Here is a 16,636-nt window from a genome sequence, read left to right on the forward strand (position 1 = left end):
TCATTGAATAGTAGAGTTGGAAGGGGCCTATAAGGCCATCGAGTCCAACCTCCTGCTCAATGCAGGAATCCACCCTAAAAACATGCACCATGTTTTAGTATGCTGTTTTATTTTATGTTTTGAAGTCTTGTTTTGTGAACCGCTCGGAGAGCTTCAGCTGTTGCGCGGTATAGAAATATGAAAAATAAATAAGATTATTTACCTTGCTCTTTTCCATTACCCATTGTGAAAGGACTCCACTGCTGATATTTTCTAGCCATATTTTGCAACTATATTTGCATTGCTTGCTGATTCCCTTATTCTAACTTCAGTTGCAGTACCTATTCAACACAAATATATTGATGGAGATTTTTACATACCAGAATGGTGCTGATTCATCCTAAGAAATAAGTTTATTTTGAGTCAGTAAATGGAACTGACACGTAGTTGCCGAAATATAAAGTTGGGTTTTCTCTTCCAGCAGGTTGATCCATTTCGCTTTTATAGTAGCTTGCACTGAAAGTTGCATACATGTTCTTATGGGTGCTGCACTCTGAAAAGGAACACAGGGCTACTGTTTGCTACCCTTCAACCAGAGTTGTTTGCTCCTTTTCAGGAGAGCTCCTTTTCAAGTGAGCTGTACAACTATCCTTTCCCCTTTCTTTCCAGGAAGCAATGAGGGCACAGCCCTTGCGCGCTGCCTGCAAGAGCCCTATTCTGCATTTCCTGTTTTAAAGAGGTGCTGGGTTCCAGAGGCAGTGTGCAAGAGCTGTTCCCTCCTGGAAGAAAGGGGGTAGGGGTGTGGGGAGGTAGTTCCATGGGCAGCTTTCAGAAAACAGTCCGAAACGCAGCATGGGGTGTGTGTTCTTTTGTCCTTTCTGAGTAGGAAGAATAGGAGCTCATAGAATCATAGAATAGCAGAGTTGGAAGGGGCCTACAAGGCCATCGAGTCCAACCCCCTGCTCAGTGCAGGAATCCACCCTAAAGCATCCCTGACAGGTGGTTGTCAAGCTGCCTCTTGAATGCCTCTAGTGTGGGAGAGCCCACAACCTGCCTAGGTAACTGGTCCCATTGCCGTACTGCTCTAATCATCTGCTGACGATTCTTAGACATTGCACACAATCAAGCAAATGGCCAGTTGCAACTCAGTATTAAGAAATAGCTTTCATTTTTCGTCGTGTTCTCCAGCTTCCCATGCTCCTTACAAGTGGGACTATTGGCCACATGATGATGTCAGAGCTGAATGCAGGTTTGTGGGACTTACCAACCTTGGAGCGACTTGTTACTTGGCATCAACTATTCAACAGCTGTATATGATACCAGAAGCCAGGCAAGCCATCTTTACTGCAAAGGTACGGCCTTCCTGTTGTGATTTTGAGCAGGTTTTAATGTTCAAATACTGTAGTGAGTACGTAGATTAGGCCATAAAAAAATAAAGCTTAATCTCTGTAGAGCCAGTGTGGTGTAGTGGCTAAAGTGTTGGACCGGGAGTCGGGAGATCCGGGTTCTAGTCCCCACTCAACCATAGAAGCTCACTTGGTGACTTTGAGTCAGTCACAGACTCTCAACCCAACCTACCTCACAGGGTTGTTGTTGTGAGGATAAAATGGAGCATAGGCTTTGTGTGCACAATGCCTCCCCTGCTTAAAAGGATCTCGGGTGCTGGGGCTGATAGCGATCTGTGCCTGCCTGAGGTCCCAGCGTGCCTCAGATGAGACAATGCAGATGAGACAATGCAGCTTCATATGCTCACGGAATATTTTCCTCTTTCAAAACCTGCCCCTTCCAGTGCAGCACAGGAGCGATGGCACCTGACCTCATTGTCACCAAACCATGCTCCTGGTGCTTCCACATAGACCTATGGCCCGATTGGGGTCTACCAGGGGAAGAGCCTTCAGTGTAGTGGCCCCCTTTCTTTGGAATTCCCTGAGGTCAGGCAGGCACCAACACCGTGTTGCTCCCCGGTGCCTCCTGAAAACAGCTCTATTCCAGGAAGCATTCCTCAACTGACAGCCACGTATAATTTTAATGGCGTTTTAATCTTTCTGTCTTTTACTGTTTTACTTCTTATGTTCACCACTCCGTAATCTGTTTCAGAGGTGGAGCGGTAATACAAATTTTGTAAACAAACCAATCGATAAAATGATTGGAGGCCAAAATGAAAGCGGCAGTGTGTTTTCTGAAAGTGTGGGTCATGCTGGAACATTTGTTCAAGTGCAGAACCAAAATGCCTTTTCTACTACTAGCACAAAATGTTCCGTTCATCAACCCTTGTCCCCATCTTAAAATAAGCAAAATAAGTAGTTCATTTAATTCAGTTTATTGTTCCATACATGTTAACGTTTGACTTTTTCGGAACAGTCTTTATCCAGATACATTGCGAAATGCTGTAATCCTATACTTGCTTCGCTCACCCCAACTTTATATTTAACATACATCATGCAGACTTCCACAAACCAAATAACCTTCCCTTCCTTCCGTTTCCCACCTTTCATTTTTTTTTTTTAAAGTACTCGGAGGATATGAAGCACAAGACCACCCTCTTAGAACTTCAGAAGATGTTTACTCATTTAATGGTAAGTTTGGGAATGCTCTTTTGTGCTTGTAGTAACTTACCCTGTATGCAAAACTTAACGGATTGCTAGACCTGGCAGGACGTCATAGGTTCTCCTAACTTATCACCTTCCAGTCATTCAAAGCAATGGAGTGCTCTCCGCTCGATCCGTTACCTTGCAGGTTCTTTGAAGAACGATTCAGGCAGGGGCTGGATTTCCTCTTAAATCCTGTCTTCTCCTGCCTCAGTAGCGGGTTCTATGTGTGGCCTGCCTGCTTTATTGGTTCAGTCTAGTTCAGGTGAGATGTCCCTTGAATGCAGGCCAGGGAGAGAAAGAAGAAGGTAGTAAGAAAACAGCAGTAGTGAATGTGAAACCATGTTGGGCTGAGCGTTCTCTTGGCCCACAGTCCCAACCTATAGAAAATTCACGCAAGGGGACATGTTGCCCCTTCTCTTCAATGCTGGGAGATCCTCTTCTACCCCACATCAGAGCTGAAACAGCCATTGATGCTGCTGTATCAGCACTAAGTAGAGGCCAGTTGGGCAAAATCAGGATGAGGAGAGGTAGCAGGCTTGTAGTCGCAGTGTCCATTCCCCAAGGATATGAGTTAAGTTCAACGCTAACATTAGCAGTTCACAGCTAAAGAGCCAGGTGTTCCGATTATCGGTTTTCAACATTTCCAAAAAAGGGCTGTCAGGAGCAGGGCCAGTGCCAGACTATTTTGCACCCTAGGCAGGCGCACCATACTGAAACCGTCCCCCGCCCCAAACCCCCGCTCCTGGCTTCGAAGCCGGAACGCTGGGGTTAGTGGGCGAGGCAGCGGCTTCAGAACAGCGCCCGTGGGTGCACCATATTGAAGCCGCCCTCCAAACCCCGCTCCTGGCTTCGAAGCCAGGACACTGGGGTTAGGGTGCAGGGCGGCGGCTTCAGAACAGCGCCCACGGGTGCACCGTACTGAAGCCACCCCCCGCCCCAAACCCCCGCTCCTGGCTTCGAAGCCAGGACGCTGGGGTTAGTGGGCGAGGCAGCGGCTTCAGAACAGCGCCCGCGGGTGCACCGTATAGAAGCTTCCCCCCAAACCCCGCTCCTGGCTTCGAAGCCAGGACGCTGGGGTTAGTGGGCGAGGCAGCGGCTTCAGAACAGCGCCCGCGGGTGCACCATATTGAAGCCGCCCTCCAAACCCCGCTCCTGGCTTCGAAGCCAGGACGCTGGGGTTAGGGTGCAGGGCGGCGGCTTCAGAACAGCGCCCACGGGTGCACTGTACTGAAGCCACCCCCCAACCGCCACGCCCGCTCCTGGCTTCGAAGCCAGGACGCTGGGTTTAGGGGGCGGGGCGGCTGCTTCAGAACGGCACACCCAGAAGCGGCTTCCGGGCGCGCTGTTTGGCTCCCTCTTTTGCTTGGCGCTCTAGGCTGCCGCCTGAGCTGCCTCTATGGCAGCGCCAGCCCTGGTCAGGAGCCTCGTTGTCCTTCACACGAAAGGGTTGGAAATAATATCAAAGCGCAATCTCAGACGTAAGAAATTTTAACCCTAACTTCGGCCTCAGCTCTAATGATGGCTGCTTGGGGTAAAATAGGGTAACTCGAATAAAGCTCTATGGAACGTGTTACAGATGATTTGTTTGAGCCATATCCAAAATTTCTGCCCCCTAGATCAGCTGTTATTTCTAGATTAATGTACATTAATGTAGATCAGCTACATTATCCCAGAGCTGGAGATGTCATATTACCCCTGTTCTCTTAGTTCTAGTTACTCTCAGAACTAACTTGTGATAATCTTGAATCCTTTAGCACAGAAGCAAATGATAGCTTCAAATCCACCTTTTATTTGCAGGAATGATTATGTGTATTTTTGCTTTTAAAACATTAATTGTTTCTTTTGCCTGATTCCGCTCATTCATCTGCCTGTGTTTCAAACAAAGGAAAGTGAATGCAAAGCGTACAATCCGAGGCCATTCTGCAAAACCTACACCATGGATAAGCAGCCACTAAATACTGGCGAACAGAAAGACATGACAGAATTTTTTACGGATCTAATCACAAAAATCGAAGAAATGTCTCCAGAATTGGTAAGCTTTCAGTATAGATACAAAAAATGGGCTCCTGATGTTTTTTTTCTTACATTGACTGAAATACATTCATTCATCCACAGAAGAATACGGTGAAAAGCTTATTTGGAGGTGTTATCACAAACAACGTTGTTTCTTTGGTGAGTTGATACTTATTTTTCCTGCTCAATCCTCCCTACCCCCAAGCTAGCCTGTTTGTCTGCAAGCAGTGGGAGTACCTATTTATTTATTAATCGTAGAATCATAGAAAAGCAGAGTTGGAAGGGGCCTACAAGGCCATCGAGTCCAACCCCCTGCTCAATGCAGGAATCCGCCCTAAAGCATCCCTGACAGATGGTTGTCCAGCTGCCTCTTGAAGGCCTCTAGTGTGGGAGAGCCCACAACCTCCCTAGGTAACTGGTTCCATTGTCGTACTGCTCTAACAGTCAGGAAGTTTTTCCTGATGTCCAGCTGGAATCTAGCTTCCTTTAACTTGAGTCCATTATTCCGTGTCCTGCACTCTGGGAGGATCGAGAAGAGATCCTGGCCCTCCTCTGTGTGACAACCTTTCAAGTATTTGAAGAGTGCAATCATGTCTCCCCTCAATCTTCTTGTCTCCAGGCTAACCATGCCCATTAAAACATTTGTATCCTGCCCTTTATATTGGGATCTCAGGGCGGCATACAGAAAAAAAATCAATTCAAACTGTATAAAACAAAAAATAATGTAAACCGCTAAAAATGTATTAAACCATTAACAAGCTTTAAACCATTAGAAATTTAAAAGCCATAAAACAAAACTGTGGAGCTGACAAATTTAGCCCTCAAAAGCTTTGATAAAATGACATGTTCTAACTTGGTGCCGAAATGAAGCCAGCGTCAGCACCAGTCGTGCATCCAAGGGGAGGGCATTCCATAACCGGGGTGCCACAACAGGAGCAGGGCCTTCTCTGCTGTGGCACCCCGGCTGTGGAATGAGCTCCCTAAGGAGGTTCGCTTGGCACCTACATTATATGCTTTTAGACGCCAGGTGAAGACCTTTTTATTCTCCCAGCATTTCAACAGTCTATAAATATTTTATCTTGGTGTTTTAAATTTGTAATTTTGCATTGCTGCTGTTTTTATCTGGTTGAGCTTTTATATTGTGTTTTATAGTATGGTTTTATACTGTTGTTTTATACTTCGAATGTTTTTAATTTTTGTGAACCGCCCAGAGAGCTCCGGCTATTGGGCGGTATAGAAATGTAATTAATTAATAAATAAATAAATGTGCCACGTTGGGAGGACGCAGAGGAGGGCTTCTCCAACAGGTCTCAAATCTCAAGCTCCACCAAACAGATCTCAAATTCCGTTGACTCTTGCTGCTTTTTGGTTTTGGCCGCTCTCATTTAGGACTGTGAACACGTGAGCCAGACTGCTGAAGAGTTCTACACAGTGAGGTGCCAGGTAGCAGACATGAAGAATATTTATGTAAGTAGTACCTATGCCAACCACCATTTCAGGGCTCTGTTGAGCGAACAGATGAAGCAGCCTTATACTAAGCCTGATCATTGGCCCATCTAGCCCAGAATGTCTGCTTTTGAGTGGCCTTGAGGACCTCGGGCTGGGTGGCGCCTTTGTAGCACTCAATCAATTTCCTGGAGATACCAGGGATTGAATCTGGGACTTTTGCATGCAAAGCAGGTGCTCTATCGCTAAACCATGGCTCCTCCCTATAATAATAATAAAATGTTTAAAATCAATCAGTCATGCCAACTAAAAATTAGTGCCTTCAATGCAACTCTTGCAAGAGCTTCCATTCCTCTCCTGAAATGCAGCACTCTGCATTTAGGTGCTGAGGGATTTGCACTCGATAATTCTGGGTCAAATAATAGTTTCTTATTATTATCCACTCCCTGTTGCCACCATTGCTGACAGATAGGGCATGCAGCCACTGTCAGCTTGAATATGTGCCCGGTTTTTATGGTTTCTTGCATGAGATACGTTCAGCCTTGGTTTGGCAGACACAATTGCACATATACAAATAGATATATTAGTGTGAAGGGAGGAGTTGCTAGTTGCTACAGCGTGCTCACTTCCACGGCACATGTTGCTCCTCAAACTTAATAATTGAATAGTGTTAAGCTAAGAACGTTTGTGTTTCTTGTATTGAATTGAGACGAAAATCATTATTGTCATATCTAATAAATGTTTAAACAATGCTTTCTTTCTCATGTATTGTATATAGGAATCCCTTGATGAAGTTACTATTAAAGATACCCTGGAAGGAGACAACATGTATACGTGTTCTCACTGTGGGAAGAAAGTACGGGCTGAAAAAAGGTATCATTGAGGGAATACAGCTGTGGAGGGGGTTTTGTGTGTGTGTGTGTGTGTCGTTTTGCTAAACGTTAGCAGCTTAAGGAGACATAGAGCCAGGAACAGAACGTCTTGTACTATAAATTAATGATAGTTTCCCTTTTTTTAAAAAAAACAAAAACACAAAAAACTAGAAGGCATTCCAAAGGAATTATTTAATTGTTTGTCTCTAGGGCGTGCTTTAAGAAATTGCCTCGCATCTTAAGCTTCAATACAATGAGATACACTTTTAACATGGTCACTATGATGAAGGAAAAGGTCAACACGCACTTCTCATTTCCCTTACGCCTGGACATGACACCTTACAATGAAGATTTTCTTATGGGAAAGAATGACAGGAAAGAAGGTATTTGAATTTAGTTTCTCTCCAGTGTTTTCTGCTAGCCAAACTGTTCCAGTTTTGAGAAATCTTTGCTATAGGGTTGGGTAAGCACCATAGCTCTTGCCCCGAAAATCAGCCGGGCCCTTCAAGTGTTCCTGTCAAACACACACGCACACACTCCATGGGGCTTCACAAGCATTAAACCATTAATAAGTTAAAACCAATATGAAATTTTAGAACAGTAAAATCCAATTAAAACAAGACACTGTGCAAGCTGGTGGATTTAGCCATCAAAGGCTTTGTTAAAAAGCCATGTCTTAACCTGGCACCAAAATGAAGCTAGTGTCGGTGCCAGTTGGGCCTCCAGGGGGAGGGCATTCCACAGCCAGGGTGCCACAACAAAGAAAGCCCTCTCCCATGCCCCACCATAGCGTATATTTCGTGTCGGTGAGGCATGGAGAAAGGCTCCTCTCACAGATCTCAGGTTATGGGCAAGCAGATATAGGGAGAGGTGCTCCTTCAAGTATCGAGGTCCCAAGCCATTTAGGGCATTAAACATGATTACTAACACCTTGAATTCAAACCGGAAATGTATTGGCAGCCAGTGCAGTTCCTTTAAGACTGGTGTTATATGGTCTCTATGGGATGTTCCAGTCAGCAATCTAGCTGCTGCATTTTGCACTAGCTGCAACTTCCAAGTCATCTTCAAGGGCAGCCCCAAGTAGAGTGCATTGCAGTAGCCTAATCAGGAAGTTACCAGTGCATTAATTATTATGGCTAGGTTATCCCTGTCCAGGAAAGGCCATAGCTGGCAGATCAGCCGAAGCTGACCCCAAGTACTCTAGGCCAAGGAGTCCACCTGGGCCTGAATTGGGCTGGTTGGTGCCTGAGGAATATGACCTGCTCGCAGTGTATTTGCCCTCCTTCCGCCCCACCCCCCTAAATACACTGTAGATTAGCACTAGAGCTGTTCTAAGAATTGAAAGGGCGAGTTGCTAAATGTTGTAATAAATAATTTAAGGTTTCAAGGATGATGGCGACAGTTCAAAGGAGACCAGGAGTTATGAGTACGATTTGATCGGTGTAACCGTCCATACAGGAACAGCAGATGGGGGCCACTACTACAGTTTTATCCGAGACATTGTTAACCCTCACGCTTACAAAAACAACAAGTGGTGAGTAGTAAATGTTTAATTTTCAAATCATGGTTTGGAGGCTAGGCATTAACCATAGTTTGCCAGCTCAGATGTCCTTGAAAATGATTGTCAGCAAAAGTGCCAGAGGAAACCTATATGTGAAAGGGGAAACAGGAGCACATCTGATTGACAAACGTTGATTTGGTGTTACTTTTGAAATGAGCCATAGCCTGTTTTGAATGGTTTTTTATTTCTGTTGCTTGAATAAACCTATTACAGGTTTTCGAATTTAGTTACCAGCTTTAATTAATGTGTCAGGCATCTATCCCAGATTTTATAGTGTTGGACTAAAGCGTGTCCTCTTATTTAGTAGGGGAGTATTTACTTGGTTTGCTCATGTTGTTATTTTCCTTGTAATCTCACAATAAGGTCAAAGACTCTGCTGTGTAACACCCATAGGCTAGTATCCAACTGTGTCCCTAATGATAAGAACGTAAGAACTGTCATGCTGGATCAGACCAAGGGTCCATCTAGTCCAGCACTCTGTTCACACAGTGGCCAACAAGCCCATGGGCCAGGGATGAACAAGCAGGACGTGGTGCAACAGCACCCACACACCCATGTTCCCCAGCAACTGGTGCACACAGGCTTACTGTGTGTTGCTGTAGTATAAACCAACGCTTCTCCAATAACAAGCACTTAACTCGGGCAGTGGGAAAAGGCAGCACAAATGTTGGTTTACATTTCTGCAGCGTGATTAGCACTCGAGCATAGATGGATACCACCCGTCTTACCCTCTACTGGAGTAACCAGCCCAGTGCCTGAGTAATGTTTTGTGTTTTCTAGGTATCTTTTCAATGATGCTGAAGTAAAACCATTTGATTCTGCTCAGTTGGCTTCTGAATGTTTTGGTGGAGAAATGACAGTGAGTTGTAGTCTGTACCTTTTTTACAATGTTAAAAGCAATCCACTTTGTCCCGGTCTCCGTTAATACTTCTTTTTCTGATGTATATATTTGTATTCTGTCACCCTTCAAACATACTGTGCTGGTCTGCACAGCTCGTATCCATCTGAGTAAGGAGTAGGAAATGCAAAGAGATGGAACAAGTTTGTAAATGTGAAACAATGTGAATGTCAGTCTCGCCAGCCTCTCAAACAATATACAGTCCGCCCCACACACTCAGGTCCTCTGGGGAAGAATCTGCCAAAATTAGACTGACAAGTATTACCCAGAGGACCTTCTCTTTGGCTGCTCCCAGACTGTGGAATGGTCTGCGGGGGAAGATTCATCAACTTAGAAATCTTTTAGCATTTAAGAAAGCTATTAAGACTGATCTCTTCCGGCAGGCCTACCCAGTGGAATTTTAGGATGTTTTTAGGATGTTTTAATAATGTGTACTATGTTTTTAATCAATTTTATGTATTTATACTTATTGTTGTTCCCCGCCTCGATCCAAACGGAGAGGCGGGTAAGAAATACTTTTTTATGATGATGACGTGATTCCCGCAATCCCTTCCTCCTTTCTCAAAGACAACAAAAACGGAGATTCCAGACTGCACATAAGATATCCATCCTAGCCTAAGCTCACAAACTTTTTGCCTTGACTTTTTATACTCAGTTAAGTAGTTGCAGCTATGCTACTCAGTTCATTATTTCACGTATTTTTATTTTAATGCAGGTGGCTAGCTTATTGCCATACCTTACTGTTGCAACAAATTATACATGCAGGGTTAGAACTCCTTTTTCTTCCCAAATATAATAGCACTGAATTAGAATCATAGAATCATAGAATAGCAGAGTTGGAAGGACCTACAAGGCCATCGAGTCCAACCCCCTTACTCAATGCAGGAATCCACCCTAAAGCATCCCTGACAGATGCTTGTCCAGCTGCCTCTTGAAGGCCTCTAGTGTGGGAGAGACCACAACCTTCCTAGGTAACTGATTCCATTGTCGTACTGCTCTAACAGTCAGGAAGTTTTTCCTGATGTCCAGCTGGAATCTGGCTTCCTTTAACTTGAGCCCGTTATTCCGTGTCCTGCACTCTGGGAGGATCAAGAAGAGATCCTGGCCCTCCTCTGTGTGACAACCTTTTAAGTATTTGAAGAGTGCTATCATGTCTCCCCTCAATCTTCTCTTCTCCAGGCTAAACATGCCCAGTTCTTTCAGTCTCTCGTCATAGGGTTTTGTTTCCAGACCCCTGATCATCCTGGTTGCCCTCCTCTGAACATGCTCCAGCTTGTCTGCATCCTTCTTGAATTGTGGAGCCCAGAACTGGATGCAATACTCTAGATGAGGCCTAACCAGGGCTGAATAGAGAGGAACCAGTACCTCACGTGATTTGGAAGCTATACTTCTATTAATGCAGCCCAAAATAGCATTTGCTTTTCTTGCAGCTATATCGCACTGTTGGCTCATATTCAGCTTGCGATCTACAACAATTCCAAGATCCTTCTCGTTTGTAGTATTGCTGAGCCAAGTATCCCCCATCTTGTAACTGTGCCTTTGGTTTCTATTTCCTAAATGTAGAACTTGACATTTATCCCTATTAAATTTCATTCTGTTGTTTTCAGCCCAGCACTCCAGCCTGTCAAGATCACTTTGAAGTTTGTTTCTGTCTTCCAGGGTATTAGCTATCCCACCCAATTTTGTGTCAACTGCAAATTTGATAAGCGTTCCCTGAACCTCCTCGTCCAAATCATTAATAAACATGTTGAAGAGCACTGGGCCTTCAACATTGAGCCCTGCAGTACCCCACTCATTGCCTCTCCCCAGTTTGAGAAGGTTCCATTGATAAGTACTCTTTGACTCCGATTCTGTAGCCAACTGTGAATCCACCTAATAGTTGTTCCATCTAGCCCACTTTTAGCTAGTTTGTTAATCAGAATATCATGGGGCACTTTGTCAAAAGCTTTGCTGAAGGCAAGATATATGATGTCCACAGCATTCCCACAGTCCACAAGGGAGGTTACCCGATCAAAAAATGAGATCAAATTAGTCTGACAGGACTTGTTCCTGACAAATCCATGTTGGCTTCTAGTGATCACCGCATTGATTTCAAGGTGTTTACAGATTGACTTCTTTATAATCTACTCCAGAATTTTCCCAGGGATGGATGTCAGACTGACTGGTCTGTAGTTCCCAGGTTCCTCCTTTTTGCCCTTTTTGAAGATAGGGACAACGTTAGCCCTCCTCCAGTCGTCCGGCACCTCACCCGTCTTCCATGATTTTGCAAAGATAATAGACAAAGGTTCTGAGAGTTCTTCCGCTAGCTCCTTCATTACTCTGGGATGCAGTTCATTGGGCCCTGGAGATTTGAACTCATTCAAGGAAATTAGGTGTTCTTTGACCATTTGTTTATCAATCTCAAACTGCAATCCTGCCCGCTCAACTTCTGCTTGAGGGGAATTACCATATCAGTGATAAACGGAATTACCATATCAGTGATCTGTGCTAATGTGTGGGCATAAAATAGGGTTGGCTCTTGCACGGCTAAGCAAATGTAGCAATGATATTAAAAAAAAAGAAGTCAATTTTAATCTTTTTCTTTTCTTTTTGCCAGACAAAAACCTACGATTCTGTCACTGATAAATTTATGGATTTCTCCTTTGAAAAGGTACTCCGTTTTATCCTCCGATTTAGAAACACAATTTTTCTCCCTCTTTCTGTTTTGGAATAATGTTGGCGTGTTGGCATTCTGTTTTGTTTCCCTCAGACTCATAGTGCGTACATGCTCTTTTACAAACGGATGGAGCCAGAAGAGGAAAATGGCAGAGACTACAAATTTGATGTTTCATCTGAGTTGCTAGAGGTATGGCTGTGCTTTAAACAACACCACAAGTTTACAGAGGTTCTTGTTCAGTGTATAATAGATGTCTCAAAGCAAATTGAGACCTCTTAAACATTTAGCTGCCTTGCTGTTTGCAGTGTGCCAGCCATTTACCGGTTGTGCTTGATAAACTGCCTTTTTTTGCTTCCTACATGGAGCTATAAAATGGGATGTTATCAAATTATTATTATTATTATTATTATTATTATTATTATTATTATTATTAGTTACCCGCCTCTCCCTCTGGATCAAGGCAGGGTATAACAGAAATGCAAACTCCATAAAATACATATAATTGATTAAAACATATAAAACTAATACATTATTAAAAGCAGCACATTATTAAAAGGCATCTTAAAATTCAACTGGGTAGGCCTGCCGGAAGAGATCAGTCTTTATGGCTTCCTTAATTTCCGGAAGACTCTTAAGTTGACTGTTAAATTGGTGGGCTGCAGTACATTGTTGGCTGCTATGGCTCAGATTGACCAGGGGTGTGTGAGTTTGGGACAACGGTAGCAAGTTATCATTGTATTAAGAATCGGAGGTGTTTTGTTATTTTAATTGGAAACAGATGAAAATTCTGCTCAGTAGATTCCTAAAGATTAAAGGTCCTTAAATTGGTGAATGAAATATGTATTTCCTAAAATTATTAGTGAAGGATAAAGGCTGGGTGTAAGACAATGGAAGTGACATTTCTGAAATACATACATTCCTCCCACCCTCAAGAAAAAGGTTAGAATGTATGTCAAAAAGTGTTCTGATTGCCAGGTTGTTGAGAACTTTTGCTGTAGATAAAAAGTCGGGAAGGGACCATAACTGAGTGGTAGGACACAAAATGGGAAGTTTCACATTTTCCCATATGCAATCATGCCTGCCTGCCTTCCTACAGAATGGCATCCATCAGTGGAACAGCTTCCCCTCCCCATTGTAGCTCCCCATAACCTCTTCCCCCCATCTGCTCTGGATGGTTTGGGGGACCTTCTGGAATAGATTTGTTTCAAGGGCACAAAAAGCTGCAGGGGGAGGGAAAATCTTGTTGCAAATGCAGAAGAACCTCACCTTTCCAGTCTTTGGCATCTCTGGTTAAGGACTCTTTGAGGGCAGGTCTGAAGGAAACCTCTGTCTGTGACACTGGAGAAGTGCTGCTGGTCAGCGTGGAGAATGCTGCACTAGATTTATTGGTGGGCTGACTTGGTGTCCGGGTTCGTATGACATGCTGCAGCTCATCATGGGTTGATGGGCCATTGTGGAGGAACCCTGGAAATGCGGACCACCTCTTTTGGGATCGCTGAGTGGCGGTCAAAGTCTCCAAGGCACAAATTCTCTCGCTTTAGAAAAGTTTATTACAAGCAGCGCTGCAAGGTGGCAGGGGATCCAAGGAACCGCCCACTATTTCCTGGAAAGACTAACATACTTATAGGGTAACACACTTAGAAACAAGGCAGAACTTCCCTATACAATACACCAATCATAAAACAGTAACAGGTAAGCTTCTCAACCAATGATAGGCAAGAATTTTCCTCATGTGCAGAGTGCAATGTTTCCGAGGACAGAAAAACAACCCCTCACTGATTATTGAGAAACCTGACCATCTGTTCATGTGTGGTTAGCTTGCTAAGGTCACCACACCCTTCCTGTCCTCGCTGGGAGGCTCACACTCTGGTGACTAATATTTCAACAGAAGTGGGTGCGTTACTTAACATATTTCAGTTAGTGCAGAAGCTTTGATTAACTGCTACAGAAGCTTTAATTTGTAATAGAAGAGGCCCAAAGTAACTATTTCAATACAGGGTGGACACAGATAAAACAGCCCACATACTCATTTCCTTGACAGCCGTGGCCCTCATCGTGAGACCCTGCAGAGCATGGGTTACGCAAGGGTTGTTTAACAACAAGCACCTGAGCAGGGGTTGCATATTCCAAATGTTGGCTGCATGCAAACAACCCCAGTATATGGCAGCTTCATATATTTGAAATGTTGTGGCCCTGTGGGGTGGGGTAAAATAAGAATTCCTAGCCTAAGGTTAGGAATTGTGGCTTGGGACCACAATACCTGATAAACGCCTCTCCCGACATGAACCTACCCGTACACTGCGCTCAACATCTAAGGTCCTCCGCGTGCCTTCTCCAAGGGAAGCTTGGAGGTTGGAAACAAGGGAGAGGGCCTTTTCAGTGATGGCCCCCCAATTATGGAATGTTCTCCCCGATGAGGCTTGCTTGGTGCCAATATTGTTATCTTTTCGGCGCCAGGTCAAGACTTTTCTTTTTCCCCAGGCATTTAACACCATTTAAAACGCTAAGTTTGTTTGGTGTGGGTTTTTTTTTAACAGACCCCAGAACTGTTGTTTTTAAATGGATACCGTTGTTTTTATACTGTTTATGTTTTTGATGGTTTAAAATTTTGTATACTTTTTAATGTTCTATGTTTTTAACTTTTGCAAACCGCCCAGAGAGCTTCGGCTATTTATTTATTTATTTATTTATATTTATTTATCATACTTATACCCCGCTCCTCAGCCAAAAAAGGCTCTCAGAGCGGCTTACACTTAGGCAAAAAGACAGTCCCTGCCCTCAGGCTTACAATCTAATAAAGACATGACACACAAGGAAAAGGAGTCAAGGAGGGAGGAGAGAGAAAGAAAGAGAGAGAGAGAGAGAGAGTCCAGCAGGAGCAGGCCCCGATGTTACTTCTGCCTGCTCCTGTCCCCTCGGTCCTTCTTCTTCCCCACAGGGCCAAGATGGCAGTTTGCCCTGTGGGGGGGGGGGAAGAGTCCAGCAGGAGCAGGCCCCGATGTTACTTCTGCCTGCTCCTGTCCCCTCGGTCCTTCTTCTTCCCCACAGGGCCAAGATGGCAGTTTGCCCTGTGGGGGGGGGGAAGAGTCCAGCAGGAGCAGGCCCCGATGTTACTTCTGCCTGCTCCTGTCCCCTCGGTCCTTCTTCTTCCCCACAGGGCAAAGATGGCAGTTTGCCCTGTGGGGGGGGGGAAGAGTCCAGCAGGAGCAGGCCCTGATGTTACCCCGATGGCTATGGGGCGGTATATAAATGTAATAAATCAAATCATCATTAAGGTCACCCAATAAGCTTCGTTGTTAAGCAAGGATTTGAACCTGGATCTTAACTGTCAATGAAATCGCCCAACAATTCACGCCTCAACCAACTATGAACCACTGTATTGAGTTTAAACTGAGAGATTAGAGAGGTTTCCTATGTAAGGCAGTGGCTGTACTTCTATTTCTGAAATTGTACATACGCCTCTGAAAGTGTATACAGCGTTGCCTCTAATTTTTCATTTTACCTCTTCAGTGGATATGGCACGATAACATGCAGTTCCTTCAGGACAAGAATATTTTTGAGCATACATATTTCGGGTAAGTTTTACTTAAGCCTTATTGTTGAGATTTTTAAGAAAGCACAATCCAGATTTCAAAATCCGTTTTAAGTGACGATATATATCTGGCCCTAGGTTCATGTGGCAGTTGTGTAGCAGCATTCCCAGCACGCTACCAGATCCAAAAGCGGTTTCTCTGATGACAGCCAAGGTAGAATTCCTTGACACCACATTTAAAAAACAACAACACACTTCTTCCAATGTTTGTTCGGGTTCCTCTGTGACTGTCAATTATTGTCTTACAGTTAAGCACCTCTTTTGTCCTGGAAACGTTTATCCATTCAAAAGAAAAGGTATGTTGCTCTCCATCTGAATGTAACGCTTGGGCACCTTCATAAAATTGCATATGGCAATTCGTTTTAAGGAAAGGAAAACCAAACACGTTAGTTCACCTCAGATTGTCGACTGCTTCAGTCTTCAGATGTGTGTCTTTTTGCAGAACTTTCATGAGCAAAGGTTGTTTTTATATGCACTTCCCCTACACCAGGGGAGGGTTATCTTTATTTCAAACTTCTGTCAGCTGAATTCATATATAAATTCAGAGTTCATTGTTCTATAGGTAAACTTGGGCCCTTTCTACACCTAAAGGTTATCCCAGGAAAATGGAGGGATTGTCCCTGCCTGCTCCCAGGATCCCCTGTGTGGCATTTAGATGCACAGGGACGATCCTGGGATATAGGGCTGGTGTAGACATGCCTTTGGTGTACTACTCAGTGGTGTCTTTAAGCGAAATAGCTGCAGATGATTCCAGCATGTGAAACAAACTTTAGTTTAAGCAAAAACTGAATCGCTAACCCTTTTTGGGAGGCGGTGGAAAGATACCTTTCTTTATTAGATTATTATTGCATCATATCTGGGATTTTAAAACTGAGATAATAATATTAGTTTATGTAGGTGGACAGTAGCAGTTTTATGCTTCAGTTGGAATTTTCTACTCTCTTTAGCCCACAATGCTTCAGTGGATCGAACTGTTAACTAAGCAGTTTAACAACAGTCAAGCCGCTTGCGAGGTAAGTTAGAAATGT

The 16,636-nt window shown here is 44.1% G+C and overlaps 1 protein-coding gene across 3 annotated transcripts in view; it reads left to right on the top strand.

Annotated features, from left to right (window-relative positions):
* USP34 (ubiquitin specific peptidase 34) overlaps positions 1-16,636 on the top strand; it is a 143,069-nt gene that overhangs the window by 92,574 nt on the left and 33,859 nt on the right. For all 3 annotated transcript variants that reach the window (XM_063123786.1, XM_063123787.1, XM_063123788.1), the window contains exons 43-57: positions 1,168-1,331; positions 2,490-2,555; positions 4,456-4,602; positions 4,686-4,742; positions 5,973-6,050; positions 6,808-6,902; positions 7,112-7,284; positions 8,282-8,435; positions 9,243-9,321; positions 11,957-12,010; positions 12,110-12,205; positions 15,527-15,591; positions 15,687-15,762; positions 15,857-15,904; positions 16,556-16,621. In XM_063123786.1, the coding sequence (XP_062979856.1) occupies positions 1,168-1,331; positions 2,490-2,555; positions 4,456-4,602; positions 4,686-4,742; positions 5,973-6,050; positions 6,808-6,902; positions 7,112-7,284; positions 8,282-8,435; positions 9,243-9,321; positions 11,957-12,010; positions 12,110-12,205; positions 15,527-15,591; positions 15,687-15,762; positions 15,857-15,904; positions 16,556-16,621 (1,418 nt within the window). The remainder of the gene's footprint in view (positions 1-1,167; positions 1,332-2,489; positions 2,556-4,455; positions 4,603-4,685; positions 4,743-5,972; positions 6,051-6,807; positions 6,903-7,111; positions 7,285-8,281; positions 8,436-9,242; positions 9,322-11,956; positions 12,011-12,109; positions 12,206-15,526; positions 15,592-15,686; positions 15,763-15,856; positions 15,905-16,555; positions 16,622-16,636) is intronic.

Source organism: Elgaria multicarinata, chromosome 4, assembly GCF_023053635.1.
Source record: "Elgaria multicarinata webbii isolate HBS135686 ecotype San Diego chromosome 4, rElgMul1.1.pri, whole genome shotgun sequence".
Lineage (NCBI taxonomy): Eukaryota > Metazoa > Chordata > Lepidosauria > Squamata > Anguidae > Elgaria > Elgaria multicarinata.